The sequence below is a fragment of the Delphinus delphis genome, chromosome 5 (genome assembly GCF_949987515.2).
Source record: "Delphinus delphis chromosome 5, mDelDel1.2, whole genome shotgun sequence".
Taxonomy (NCBI): Eukaryota; Metazoa; Chordata; class Mammalia; order Artiodactyla; family Delphinidae; genus Delphinus; species Delphinus delphis.
In genome coordinates this window covers 40465252-40480395 of record NC_082687.1, presented here as the reverse complement: position 1 = coordinate 40480395, position 15144 = coordinate 40465252, and the positions used below count along the sequence as shown (strand labels likewise).

Here is a 15144-nt window from a genome sequence, read left to right as displayed (position 1 = left end):
CCAAAAGAAGACAGTTGTAGCGTATCTAAGCAGGTTACTTTCTTAACTGAGATCTGGGGCAACATCATTCCTTAGTTGGGTATAAAACATCAACTTTTGGATAAAAATATATTTCATAGTTAGATAAGGATTGCTTGTTTCAGTTGTTTGTGGTAAAGCCCTGCATGACATCATCCCATTTAAACACTGGAAAAGTGTTTCCATGAATGGAAATAAATTCCTGGTTAGTTGAGCTAGTCCTGTGTTTTCAAACCCACAGAGGAAAGAAAATGAGAAAGCTGCCCTGCCAGTGATACACAACACATCACTGGCAGGGCAGTGGCTGCTTCTTGGAGGGGAAACAGAATGCACAATGAGGTGTGAATGGTTTCACGTTTTACTCTTCACACTTTCATATTTTACTTTTACACAAGGAGTATATCCATGTCTTCCTTGACTTCCTAGTTCTTCAGAGCAGTAAAGGTCATTATTAGCTTGTGAATGAATGATTCTATATTTCACTCTGTGGCTAGTAGGCAAAGTCAGGAGAAGAAAAGTAAAAAACAGAAGTTTGGGGTTGAAGATTGCCCATTAACTCTTGCTAACATTTGAGGATTATGCAGCTTTACGTAACTGCTATAGGGCTTATTAGATTCAAGCCCAAGTTCAAGCCATCCAAATATTTTGGGGGCTGGGACACTTGCAGGATACCTTTCATTTCTTACTTGAGTAGGTACTGTTCCTGAACTTTTTCTGATACTGTTCTCTGAGTAGCAATTGCTCCTGGAAGGGCCATTCCAACTTCAACCTCCTCTCCACATCAGAAGGGACGGATCCAGATTCGCAAATATCTGCAAATGGAGTAAAAAATTTAGAGAATCTATTTTCACAGTGACACGGTTGAAATCCCATACACTTATTTAGTTAGCTATTTATGTGACTAAAGCAGGATAATTGAGTTTCTGGTTGTTAAGTGTAACATCAGAGAAGGATATATTCTGCTATACATGTCAAATTTGCTGGCTAATCAATTACCACAAAAAAAACAGCCAAAGGGCAGGTTTCTGAAGAAACACTGGACATATACTGGACATAGATACATTGGACATAACTTCAAGTTATTTAACAATTCAGAAGGCTCCTCAGAAACCTGAAATTACTAGAGAACCCACCGGAAAAAAACATAGTTCAGTTCTCTTAAGGTTCACTTTCAACATACATAGAAATTTGTTTTACATGGACTATATCTGCTTTATGGTGATTTCCTCTTGCCAAATGGTAGGACAGGAAATGTTGACTTTTATTCCTTCAAATTTGGTATCATCAAAGCTCCTGAGACCACAACATGTGTACTTGGAAAATCCACCACTATCCTATCAGGCAGACTGTGCTTCCTTATCACAAGACAGCAGGGCTGCTGGGGGCGGCTGTCAGGACTGGCTGACCCCCCACTGACTTCCTTTCTGGGAAGCTGCACATTCTGGCTCTCTGACAGCGGGTGCCTCATCTACCCCTGTGCTCACAAAGGATGTTTCTGAAGCACTTGGATAACCCCAGTGATCCCCCCTCCCTACAGGATGAAGAAAATTGATGAGCAAAGGACAGTTTCCTATCTAAATTTATGGGACCTTTTGAATGCATATGACTGGTGAGAAAGGGCCAGGTCTAAACATATTCCAACGTGTTACACTAAGAAAACTCTCCTGCGTTTTTCTTTTTTTCTAATCACTATTCTATCAATTGGCACTGTTATTAATGGTTCTAAACACTTCCTAACTGCAGAAAATAAACAGAAGGAAATATGTAATATATAAAATAATAAAATATTGTTCATTTTTATATATCATAATTCACTATTGTAATTCAATGATGTACATGGTTCTTTAATAACTGTTAAGATAATGATTTAGCTTCCATTTGATGTCTGTATAGCACTTATGAAAGACACAGGGCAAATCCTCGTGGCGCCCCAGGGTGTTTCTCAGATGAAGCCCACAGACTCCCAATATCAGAATCACCTGAGGAGCCTGCTAAACTTGTAACCTAAGTTTGGAGCCCAAGAATCCAAATATTCAAACTCACCCCAGGTGATTATGTCTAGTCAATAAAGTTTGAGAACCACTGCCCAACAAATCAAGTCTTGAAATCCATTCTTAGAAGCAGAGCATATCTCCATGTCCCCTTATTACACCTTTCATCCACATTTTTTGGAATAAATGGGTCTTGATCAGTGCTGTGTCTTGAGCAGGAAATACTCTTTTTGTTTTGGTGCATTTCTACCCACAGGCCCCTCTAGGCAGCTCTGTCCTTTTAGCTACAATCATTGTTCTGTTTACACCACAATTAACTCTCCCCTGCCCCAATGTTGTGTCCAGCACACCATCCCCCCTGCCCCAATGTCTCACATTCATGAAAACATCAGGAGGAGGAAACCTGCCCACCGCTTCCTCTTTTTGTATAGGTGCCTCCACGGGTCCGCTGGGAGCCCTTCATCTCTTATTAATTGTTAGATGTGAGCAATAGCTCTCCTCTGAGAATGCCCACGAGTGACTCAAGTTATCAAGTTAACTCAGATATATGGTTAATCTTTAAAGTTTCACCCTGGTTGACTTGAGATTGCCAGTAACTTCTCTCTTCAAAGGTTGGTTCCTTCTTGGGATCAAAAATGAGAAAGTCCGTCTTCGTGCCACCAAATCTCAGGTATGCGGGAGACAAACCTCTGGCCAAGGTACGAAGCTTTGAAGAACTGTTATAAAGACAAGCAAGAAATTAAAATTATTTTTTCCAAGACAATGCAGTCAAACAGATTTACTCCCTTCTCTCTTGGTGGACCCATTTCCTAATAGCTGTACAGGCCCTGGAGGGAGAAATATCGCTCTAACAGGGACATCGTCTCAATTGGAATCTTCCTAATTGCAAGACTGCTCTTCTAGGCACCTGAGAAAACTTGGAGCTCTGACTCGGGCAAGAGCTTATATTTCAACTTGACAAGCAGGATAATGTTCAGTACTTTCAAAAAATTCATAACCTTTTGTGATTCATGGAGGAAAAGAGGTGAGAGAGTGGAATGATGACTCTGTTTCTTTGAAAAATAGATTGTCTTCAAAAATTTATGTTCCCAGAGAAGTTCATAAATGATTGGGAGTCCTCTTCATCTCCTTAACCAAGCCCCACCTCCACCCCAAGGAAAACCTTCCTTTTAAATTTAAGTCAAATGACTTAGAACGATGTAAGATTCTAATTCCTACCCACCTAGGACACTTCCAATTCAAGCAATTCTAAATGCGTATGTCATCAAGCCCAAAATGCTCCTGATAGGTGCCTATTATGCACTCAGAATGGTACAGAATGCTATAGAATGGAATTAGAATGATTTATAATTCCTTCTCTCAGAGAGATGAAGATGTCATGAATATTTAAGTGAACAAAACTAAAAAAACAGAAGACCCAGGTAACGGGGACACTTGCCATGTATTTCTGAAGCCTCACATATGTGATCCTGGCTTCAGTGCTCTCTGGAAAGCTCTTAAAACACATGGAACCAATGCTGTGCATTCTCAAAATGGCCCAGTTAATTAGTTTACATTTGGGTTTATTTCAAATTGGAAAATCATGCCAGGAGGACTATCTAATTGACAGTATTTCTTGACATCTTAGGAACTGAAGACAGGACCTAAAATTTAAAATTTCAATGCATGCTCCTGCTTTAACTATACATAGTGCTATGTAAAATTTCTGTAAGATTTCTTTATTTTTGCTTAGGAAAGAGAAATTAAAAGGTGGAAATTGACCAAAGGATAAGTGTCTTGCGTTAAAAACTTCAGTGATTCCTCCTCACCATTTTTTTTGTTTGTAACATGAAAGCATTTACAGTACTACCTAGGCACTTTTGCCTTCATGAACCTCTTCCACCATAAAAAAATTTTTTTAATTATATTTTGTGATGATATTCATGGAAAGACAAATATGTTAACATTATATATTAAAACATTTTCGAGGGCCCCTGAACCTATTGTGGGTCCTGGCATGAGGAGACGTAGCACAAAGTGAGACTTCAGGGATGTTATCAACATGGAATTGACTGAACTACCTGACAGCACCAAAGAACTCTGGGAAGGATGGCATCTGCCAGGAAATCCTCAGAACCTCTTGAAGATAAATGGGAATGTTCGCTTGAACTGAGTAAGGATTCAGAAGAAAGCCATTTCCACTATGCTATGAACCCAAATAAAACTAAACTGTAGGGACTTCCCTGGTGATTCAGTGGTTAAGATTCCAATGCAGGGGGCACGGGTTCAATCCCTGGTTGGGGCACTAAGATCCCATATGCTTCAAGCATGGCCAAAAGAATAAATAAATAAACTGTAGGAAGGGGGAATAGCACATTATTGTTTAATGGGTACAGAGTTTCAGTTTGGGAACATGAAAAAGTTCTAAGATGGCTGGTGGTGATGGCTGCACAACAATGTGAATACACTTAATGCCAGGGAACTCTGCACTTTAAATAACCACAACTTTTACTATTAAAGGAACAACCTGTAGACATAGTATGATTTCAACAATGAAAATAATATATATATAGAAGGAGATAACAGGAGTCATAATTATGTGGTGAAATGGATGGTAGACTCTTTCTTATTGCTTTTATGTATTTTTCACATTTTCTATAAACACATAATTTTTTTTTTTTGCGGTACGCGGGCCTCTCACTGTTGTGGCCTCTCCTGTTGCGGAGCACAGGCTCCAGACGTGCAGGCTCAGCGGCCATGGCTCAAGGGCCCAGCCGCTCCGGGGCATGTGGGATCTTCCCGGACCTGGGCACGAACTCGCATCCCCTGCATCGGCAGGTGGACTCTCAACCACTGCGCCACCAGGGAAGCCCAATAAGCACATAATATTTTAATTCGTACAAGGTGACTCTGTGTGTGTGTGTGTTTCTGTCATTTTAAGAATAGGTGAAAAAAACAAGAGTTACTTAAAGGAGACATAGTCATCCATTAATTTATTCAATAAGTATTCATTGTAGGCGCACTCTGTGTCAGGCATTATGTTAGTTGCTGGGGCTACAATGGCAAAAAAGCCACAGGCAGCTGCTGTTCTCATATAATTTATAGTCCAGTGATTATATATATATATATATATATATATATATATATATATATATATATATATATCAAGTAAATAGGCAATTCTAAAACAATGCTATCAGAACATACAAAGGGGATCTTAACCCAGACTTTGTCCTAGAGGTAGGAGGTGGTTAGAGGTTTTCCAGGGGCAAGCGTCTTCACTGTTAGATGTTCAAAAGGAAAAAATTTTATCCAGATCGAAGATAGTGAGGTGGGATTGAAGAAAGTGTTCCAGGTGTAGAGAAAAGTCTGTGCAAACAACAGAGGTAGAAGAAGGGAATATGGCACCACCGAAGAGCTGACAGGTGTGGCGAGAGCCTAGAGATTGGGGACAGTAAGGTGCTGGGAGAAGATAGACTGGAGAGGCAAGCAGGACCATACCATGGAGGGCTTGTAAGCCACCATGTCCAGGAGCTCCAATTTTATATCAAGGCAGTGGGGAGCCATGGAAGGATTTAAAGCAGTGGAGTGCCCGCACCAGACTTTTATTTTAGAAAAGAATCTCAGGCTTCAGTGTAAATAACTGAATAGAAGGACCAAGACTGTGGTCACATTAATGTAGACAGAAAGTGATGGGCTGAGGTAAGGTAAAAACAGTGGGGATGAAGAGAGGGATAAATTCAAGATACATGTGGAGACACAAATACTAGATTTGGTGTTTAACTGGATGTTGGAGAAGAGTCCAAGATCACCCCTGGGAAGCATCTGGAAGATGGTAATATCATTTGCTGAGATGAAGAATAGGTGATAGACTGGAGATAGGGAGGAAGATGGGGGCAGGGCACAGTGCTGTAGAATTTGAGATGCCAGTAAAAGCCAAAAAACATTGCCATTAGGCCCTTGGCCACGTGTGCCTGGAGCTCAGAAGACACATAAAGGCGAGGTGTAGAATGGAGAGTCCTCAGTCTAGAAGTCAGTGACTAGTGAATCCCTAGCCCACAGGTGCAGAGATGTGGCCCTAAAACTGATACAAGGAACTTTCCCAGAGTCACTCTGGGATGGCCCTGTTCCACTGCTTTTGTCCAGGCACCGATTCTGGTCCTCGATTTTGATTTTGATTGTGTTTGATGATAGAGGAAGCTCATTTAGATTTGTGTAACTGGTATCTGTAAGTAATTGAGACAGGAGAGACTGGCGCTGTCTGGGAAAGGAAGGGTAAGTGAGCAGCAGGAAGGAGCTGTGGTATCACAAGATGTGTGTCTGTGCACGACCTTGCTCAGATGCCTGAGGATCAGAGCCTGATTCCCAGAAGGCATGACTGTACCACCTCGGGTCACTCTCGACCACATTACCCTGCCTTTATGTTCTTCACAGCATTCACCACTCTCTGAAATTAGCTTCCTTTTTTGTTGATTTGGTTTACTATCTATCCCCACCCCTGAGCTAAGCTCTGTGAAAGCAGGGACTCTGTATGGCTCATCAGAATCTCCTCAGCACCTAGATAAGTACCTGGCCCACAGCTGGTGCTTAATAAATATTCGTCAAGTGAATGAACAGTTAAGTCCAGCCTGATGAAAGGGCAAGTGGGTCCAGACAAAGACTGTTTTCTGAACAAAATTAAAACCCAGTGCTACGGCTCCTGCCAAGTAAAGGAAATCACATGTTTCAAAGTATTGGTATGAAGGACTTTTTTGTCTCCTTTGTAATGGAATATTTTCTTGTTTTGAGATACAATTTTGATGCCCTCTGACAAAAAACAGATTTAAAACAGCTGCAAACTTTTCATAAAAACAAAATTGATCAAAGGTACAGTATTCCTATCATATACAGTGAAAAGAAAGGGGGGAAAATCCACTGGCATCAGCACTGCCACCACAACGACGTGGAAATAACAAAAGAACACGTAAAAGCAGCTGCAGATATTCCATTTCTGGAACAGTTTGTTAGGGGAAAGAAACGTCTGCAGGTATTTTTATTTTACCTTAAGTGTAAAAATAAGTTGCTTATCTCTGACACAAAAGCAGAGATGAGTTGGAGCCACCCTGCACTGACTCGTACCAGCTTGTGAGAGCCAACTGTTTCGTTCTGAGAACCAGCTGTTAAACTGTTGGCAGTTTGAAGTCAGCCATGGTGGGGATATTTATACTACAGAAATCAGAAAAAAACATAAATCAGTCTCCTCTCCTCCCAGAGAGCCAGTCGTGAAACATTTTCTGGCACACCACTGCATGAACAGTAATTCAAGCCACGGAAGTGGGTGAAACCACTCAGATTATGTGAAGTAAAAAAGAAGGCCTAGGTCAGAAGTCTGAGGAACATCAACACTGAAGATAAACTAGAAGAAGAGGTGGAGAAGAACTGTTAGAGAGATTGGGGAAATCCCCAGAAATGGAAGTGACACAGGGATGAGTGTTTCCATTGTCAACCTTGTCAAATGCTTCTGGGAAACTGTATTGGTTTGCTAGGGCTGTAGTAACAAAGTACCACAAACTGAGTGGCTTAAACAGTGGAAGTTTATTGTCTTATAGTTCTGGAGGCTAGAAGTCTGAAATCAAGGTGTTGGCAAGGCCATACTCCCTCTGCAGGTGCTGGGGAAGATCTGCTCCAGGCCTTTTTCCCAACTTCGGGTAGTTCCTTGTAGCAGTGTAACTCCAATCTGCACAGGGTGTTCTCTGTGTATGTCTGTCTCCAAATTTCCCCTTTTTATAAGCTCATCAGTCATATAGGATTGGGGCCCACTCCATTCCATTCTGACCAATTCTTAACTAGTTATGTCTGTAATGACACTATTTCCAAATAAGGTCACAGACTGAGGTACCAGGGGTTAGGACTTCAGCATATGAATTTGGAGGGGACACCCAGACATTCAACCCATAATAGAGACAAATAAGATAAGGATTGAAAGGTAGTCATTGGATTTCACAATAAAAGGTCACTGATGATGTGGGAGAGATTGATTTTATGACACGATGATGGGGACATCATGAGGATGGACTAAGGAAGGCATGGTTAGTAAGAAAGGCTGCAAAGGAGAGGAGAAAGAGGGTGGTGAATGCAGAGACACACGTGCTGGGAGGTATTTGAGATGGGAAAGACTTGAGGATGTTTCTATGCTGAGAAGAAGGATCCAACAAAAAGGGAGAGGTTAAAGATACTGGAGAGAGAAGAATCTCTCTAGATGATTGCTAGAGCAAAGTCCTTGGGGAGGGGACAGGATCCACAGCAGACCTAGAAGAACTGGGCTGAGAAGAGAGAAAGGAAAAAAGCTAGAGGTAGCCATGCTGTCTGCAGGATCGACTGCAGGAAGAAAAGGAAGTTCCTATCTAGCGACTTCATTTTCTTTGGGAAAGAGAAATGTGGTCATAGACTAAGAGTGATGAAGTGGAAGTGGGATCAGAGTTTTGAAGGAAGTGGAGAACGAGAGAGGCCAGAAAAGGAGTGTTAAGGAGTAGCATTAAAGGCCAAGTAAGTCTGGAGGCCAGGAATTTACAGCACGACATCAATCCATGTCACTGGGAGATTCCCCTCTGCCCCCAAGAGCGTAACAGCCCTGCTATGCAGGGTGGCCACTAAGACTGGAAGCAGAGGTAAATACCTATAAGTGGCTTATTAATATGTATGACAGTACATGATTAGATAATATTTTCCATTTCCAGACTTTATGGCCACCTTATAGATTCCAAAGAGGGAAAATATAGTTAGACTAAGCTAGGTTTGGGTTTTAGCAAGAAGAAAAATGGGGCAGGAGTTTGGGGAATATTATCATAAAAATGATTCATGTGATAAATCAAGAAGCCCAAATCAGATATGGAAGAAGTAAAAGGAAGAGGCTGTTCAGTGGAGGTACTTAAAAAATAGTTGTGGTGGGATCCACAAAGTAAAAAAAAGCTAAGAGGGTAAGGAGTACAGTCCAAGAATTGGAGATTTTAAGATTTCAGATGTTGAAAGGTTCTTAGTGATAGAAAGAGTCAAGGCATGGCCATGGCATCAGGTGGTTGAAATGGAGTGAAATGGTGTGTTCTAGGAAGCTGCCCGCCGCCCCCAGAAAAGTGCCCTGTTTTTTGCATTTGCCAATTTCCATGGTGTAAATATTCCCATCAAGGCTGATTTCAAGATAATGGTGTTGATGTCACTGAATATGGAGTTGCGAAGAAATGCACACATTTCACCAGCTGGTGGAAACTGGCTCCAGTAAAACACTGAGTGAAGATTATTAGAAAACGTGGGTGTGAGGAAACTGAGAGACAGTATTCAAGTGGACTTGAATTCATCTAGGATGATGGTGGGACGTGGGAGTGCAGAGGAGACTGTGAGATCGATGTGGATCTTCAGTCAATAATGAGGAGTGAATAAGAGGGGAGCAGAGTTCGGTCGCAAGGAGCGTAGGAGGAGAGCCAGACGTGGAGATAGCAAACCTCACCCTGGATCAGGACAGTCATCTCTAGCAGGCATCAAGTTATCCAAACTGAGTGTTTTACACACTTTGCATAGATTATTTCTTAATGCCCAAACTTAATGCCCAAACAACCCAAAGAGGTAGGTGTCATTATTACCCTCATTTTACAGACAAGGAACCTGAACAAAAGCAGGCTAGGTAATTTGCCCAAGGTAACAAGCCAATGGGGATTTGAACCACAGCAATCTGGAGTTCAAACCAGTGGGCAATTATCTAGAAGCTACACTGGGGAATGGGGGAGGGCTGCAGTGTGGGAGAATGCACAGCTTCTACTCCAAAGGGCTACTTCAGAGAAGTAGTTGCGTCTACTTCTCCACTTGGGTCTTCAAAAGAAGAGCCAAGTTTTAGCTAGGGCAAAGAGGAGGCCAGAATATTCTCCAGGGAAAATGGAGCAGGGTTACCATTGCAAAGGGCTCTAGGCTGCACAATGAAAGACTTTGTGGAGGAAGGAAACAGTGAGCGCTGCTCAACCAGGGGGAAGCGCAGAGTCTCAGGGGTCAGAAACTATGAGCCTATGGCTTGTTGATTGTTCTCAGTTTTCTGTTTCTCTGGCTGTGGTTCTTTCTCTCAGCAACAGGCACAAAGAGGGCCTGAGGTTATTTCCAACATTGCTTATCAAAACATGCATTTGACATTGATAATAAGTGCTTTTCTAATATGGAAAGCAACTTTGTCCATGAAGATGCAGGAATCTGATTATTGAAAGTTATTAATAATAAATATTTATCAAATTGGCAAGAAGGGATGAACTTTGCTGAAATAAAATAGGCAAATCCTTATGAAATGCAAGCACAGCTGCATTATCACTGCAATCGCTGTGTAGCATCACCGTTTTTGCTCTGTGATTTCTACCACTGACTCGGCGCTCTAATTTTTACCTTGAATTAGTGAACAGTGCTTGTATTGAAATGTGGCTGCACTGCCAAGGCAGTAACCACATGCAGCTTGAAATGTGCCTAGTCTGAACTGAGATGTGCTGGGAATATAAAACATACACCAGACTTTGAAGACTTGGTTTGAAAAAGAATGTAAAATATCTGATTAATATTTTGTGTTGATTACATGTTGAATGATAGTAATTTGGATATTTTGTGTTTAGTAAAATATATTATTAAAATTAATTTTACCTGTTTCTGTTTTCCCTTTTTTAATATGGCTACTAGAAAACTTTAAATTACATTATGTGGCCTACTCATGAGGCCCACATTCTATTTCTGTTTAGCCCTGCTGGTCTCTGTCCTCCCATCTTTGAGGGCCAGGGCCCCTTGGGAGCTCTGCATGTAGTTGGGTTTAGGAAGTTTTTGACTGGGTTGATGAGTTACCTCCAGGAAGAGGGCAAACTGAAAAGATGCTCCTTTCTGATTCTAGATTGTTCTACCATTGGCATTTAAGTTCTGTGTACTCCATGTTCTTTAACTGCAAATGTGGGGGAAAAAAAAAACAAACCCAAAACACATCTGTTTGCCACCATGGGAAACCAGAACCGTGCCATCTGACTGAATTTGCTTAGGCCTCTTTTGAAGTACCGTAGCGATATGGGCCATGATTCTCCTGTTCTCAAGACGGTGCTTCTTTTCATTACATCAGTGTCTCAATTTATTTCCAGACAATCTTTTTCTACCATTCCTCCTCTGCTGCCTTTAAAAAATATGAACTACTTTATTTTCTTTTTGTGTACTCGTGTGTCTACAATTAGCATCTGGCTTCAAATTCTGTTCCTTCATGTCATAGTTGGCTGACCATGGGCAAGTTGTTGAATCTCCCTAGGCCTCAATCTCTTCATTTTAAAAATGGGGATGATAACAGTACTGACCTCACAGTTTTGTAGCAAGGACTAAATGAATTAGTGCCTAGGAGATGCTTAGAACAGGGCCTGGCCTATGACGGCGGTTCAATTAGTGCCAGCTATTTTTATAATCCTTCCCTTCTTAGTACTTCAGCTTTCATCTGCTCAGCTCTTGCCATCTTCACCCAAGCAGCTTCACTCTTGAGGAACTGAAATACAACAATGCCCATCTGACTCTCCGCTCCTGTGATAGATGATAAGCCCTGTGTTGTCTTTTGAGATGGAAGCTAAATATTCTGTCTTCTGAGATGGCCAGGTCACTTTGGGCACTGTGACAGCCATCCTGGGGAGATGGACCCTCAAACCCTAATTCAGAAGCTCCGTCTCAGGTGAGAAGGGGAGGGAGCTCATTCCTCTTTGAGCTGCAGTCCTTAAGGTCTCAGATGAGAACTGTGTGGATGCCTCTGGGGAGTAGGCATGGAAAACAGCTTCTGCTCAGGGAAGGGACCTGGAGGGGTCAGGAGCCAGCCCTGGAGAGAAGCCCATATGAACAGGAATACATTGTGTTTTGTAAACAAACAGTCTTATTGATTGCATGCCAGGCTTTTTTGGTTTCATTATCCTCCAGCCTTTAACAAAAAGGTGGAGACGGGGGGGGGGGGGGGGGGGGGGGGGGGGGGGGGGTGGGGGGGGGTGGGGGGGGGTGGGGGGGGTGGAAGAAAGAGTGCTATGGGAAATTAAGAGATGTGTTTCAGAAGAATGGAAGTTCTGTGTGTGTTTGGGGATGGGGAGCATTGCTATCAAGTTGGTTAGCTTGCCTGCAGGGTGATCAGGCCTGGACCCCAAAAGTCATACTGTAGGTTTTTTATTTTGGACTTGTGTCTCCAGGAAGGGATACCCAAACTCTCCTCCTTGGGGAGGGGTAGGGTATATGCTGGCTGCAGCAGCAGAAAAGGGCTTAAGTTCTCACATTTCAAGAAGTACGTGAAGTACTTCTCACATTCAATAAATGGTCATTTACTTAATCTTTCTGTTTGCAGTAAGGCACCTCACACCCTCTCTTCCCCTATCACCACCACCCCCCATCCCCATCCCAAGCTAGGCCTGGGGTCCTCAGATATGGAGCCCTCTAGTTCAGTGTTTCACCAGAATAATCCTTCTGTCTCTCAGCCAGCTTCTGCCTGATATCAGCTCACTTTCCATAAGGGAAAGGGGAAAAAGTGGGAACTCCTTTCCACCAGGAAATTCTTCCTTTCTTGCCACATGGGGAAAGATAGAGGTTAACTACCATTGAAAGAAATGCACAGAGAACTGATGAATTGTTAGCAAATACTCACCAATTTCCAGGAAGAAGCAATTAACAAATTTTGAGCACTGTCAAACACTAAGTGCTTATTTATTATCTCATCCAATGCTCATAGCAATTCTACAGGAAGGTTTTAGAAGTTCCATTCTACAGTTGAAGAAATCGAGGCTTGGAGCTGCCAAGCAACCTGTAAAAACCAAGCCACCGGTTTGGACAGAGCTGGGAACCAAGGCTGGTCTCACTGCCAATCTCGCAACCTTAGACTATCTGCTTTTATTTGCAAAGGAAGTGACTGAAATTAGCAATAGCAGCTGAAGGTGTGGGCACAGAAAGCCCAGCCTGTAGGTGTTTGGCAATGGCGGGATTCGAGTTGTTTGTGCTGGTTGAGGTGTGGTCATCTCTGGAGGCTCTCATGACCTAGATGAGTGGCCTAGATGACCTGGGTCTGTCCCTGTGGCGCCCTATCTTGGAATCAGCCTGCACTCATGGGCAGGGGCCAGTGAACCTGCACTAGGCTCAGTCTTTCTCAAGTGAGAAAAAAAATTACAGTTAGTAAAGCAGCGCCACATCTTGCACATCTCTTGGAGAGAGAGCTTTTTATTAAGGCTCTGTAAGTCACTGAAATAGTCTTCCAGGTCTCACTGATGTGATATTAAAAAATTTTTTAAAGAGCGTAGTATGGGAAATCTGTGTACCTTGTGCTCAATTTTGCTGTGAACGTAAAACTGCTCTTTAAAAGTCTTATTATAGAATAAGTAAGCTTATTCTCCTTTGTGGCCTTTTCCTTCCCCCACCCCTCCCCCAAGGAAAAAGTTGTTTTTTTCCTTTAACCTTACTAACAGAGTTTAAGAGACTGAAGCCTGGCGCACAGTGTTACTTGTCCTACAAGGTGCAGCAAATTCAAATGCTCAAAGCCCTCCAGGTGCACTTGCCGGGCCCCCTCCTTCCGGCGAGTTTCTGGGGCAGATGGGAAGTTTCTTTCCTCAGTTTCCCCTAATACCTGGCCTTTAGTTGGCACTCAGGCAACACTTGCTGAATGAATGAAGGCAGAAAACAAGGGTTGGGGGACCTGCAGGGTGTGGGCTGGGGAGAAAAAGAGAGAGAGAGAGAGAGAGAGAGATGAGAAGGTCCCAGAGTATAGAGAAGAGAGCGGCCGGCAGGGCGGGCGTGATGTCAGCAGGGCAGGAGAGAGGACAAGGGCCCGCAGGCCCGCACTTACCCCAGGAAGGTGAGGAACCGCGGGTCCGTGGCCAGATTGGCGTCGATGGTGAAGGACAGGAACGCGGGACTCACCAGATGCACTGGCCGCTCGGTGGAGAAAACCAGCACCACGACGTCCTCAGCTGGCGCGAGTTCCGCCAGGGCGCCCGGGGAGCAGGGACACAGCGGCCCCAGGAGCAGCAGCAGCCGCAGCGGCAGCCCGGGCTTCCAGCTCAGCAGCATCTCGGGCTCACCTGGCGGCCCCACCCGCCAGGGGTGCGCAGCGACCGTCGAGACCCGGCGCACTTCCTCCTGCCCGGCCACAGCGTCCTTCTCTCCTTTCCGCCGCCCTCTCACTCCTCACCCCTCCCACTGCTCCCTCTCCACCCGCCCCGCCTCCCCGCTCGCTCCCACCTCCTTGCGCGCTTTCCCCTCGGCGGTGGTCACGTCCACTTAAGAAACCACCCACACCTATTTAAAGGGTGAGGACGTGGCTAGGATCCAAGCGCCCGGGAGGCCTGGGGAGGGAGTTCCCGGGGAGGAGCGCTGGGCATCCCGGATCGGCTTCCTGAAGCACAATGTCCGGTGAGCGCTGGTGAGAACGCCAGTGGTGCCCTCTTCCAGGTCCTCGCCTGTGGCGCCTGGTCTTCTGACCTCAACTAAAGCCTCCAGTGAGCATTTATCGCTTCCCTTCTCATCTGGCTTCTGAACACTTGCCTGTTCCTTGAGCTTGCCAAAATCTGATTAACTATGTGTCCTCTGGCGGGACTGCTGTTTCCCAGGCATCTTTTGCCAGGAAAAAAATCTGAGCATTGGCTAACATACACCTAGAAAGAGATTAACTCCAAATATTTCTTATCAATTTCTCATGAAAACAGTATTTAGCAGAGCCTTAAAGTATTAGGTGTCCCAATATCTGAAACTCGGGACATACAGCCTCCATACAAGTGTGGGGTAACGACTGTCCCTTGAATTTGGGGACTTTGCCAAGTTTCCCCTCCATACATTTACCTTTAGCTGTTGGCCAAACTTTTCTTCAGTTTCCCTTTGATGCCTACATTGGTATGTAATTACACCAAGCGCCATGCACTTCGGGCTTACTACATGCCTGATACCGCAGGAGGTGCTTTACCTTGTATTCTCTTTCACTCCCACAGCGCTGACAAGTGGGCATTATCCTCATTTTACAGGTGAGGACCCAAGCTCTGAGACATTAACATGTCCAAGGGTCAGAATTGGGATGGGAATGCATTTACACAACCCGGAGCAGATGGTAGTCTGTCTCAGCTGAAACGTAACTTCCTCAAAGACACTTTGCCTGAATCTCCAGACAGCTGAATTCTCCCCA

At 43.8% G+C, this 15144-nt stretch overlaps 1 protein-coding gene across 1 annotated transcript in view; it reads right to left on the bottom strand.

Moving 5' to 3' along the window:
• The window catches only part of HPSE (heparanase), a 34074-nt gene extending 19948 nt beyond the window's left edge, over positions 1-14126 (bottom strand). The window contains exons 1-3 of the mRNA XM_060011665.1: positions 13816-14126; positions 2580-2725; positions 705-830 (exon numbers count right to left, since the gene is read on the bottom strand). Of these exons, the coding sequence (XP_059867648.1) occupies positions 705-830; positions 2580-2725; positions 13816-14039 (496 nt within the window). The 5' untranslated portion in view covers positions 14040-14126. The remainder of the gene's footprint in view (positions 1-704; positions 831-2579; positions 2726-13815) is intronic.
• Positions 14127-15144: the final 1018 nt, after the last annotated feature.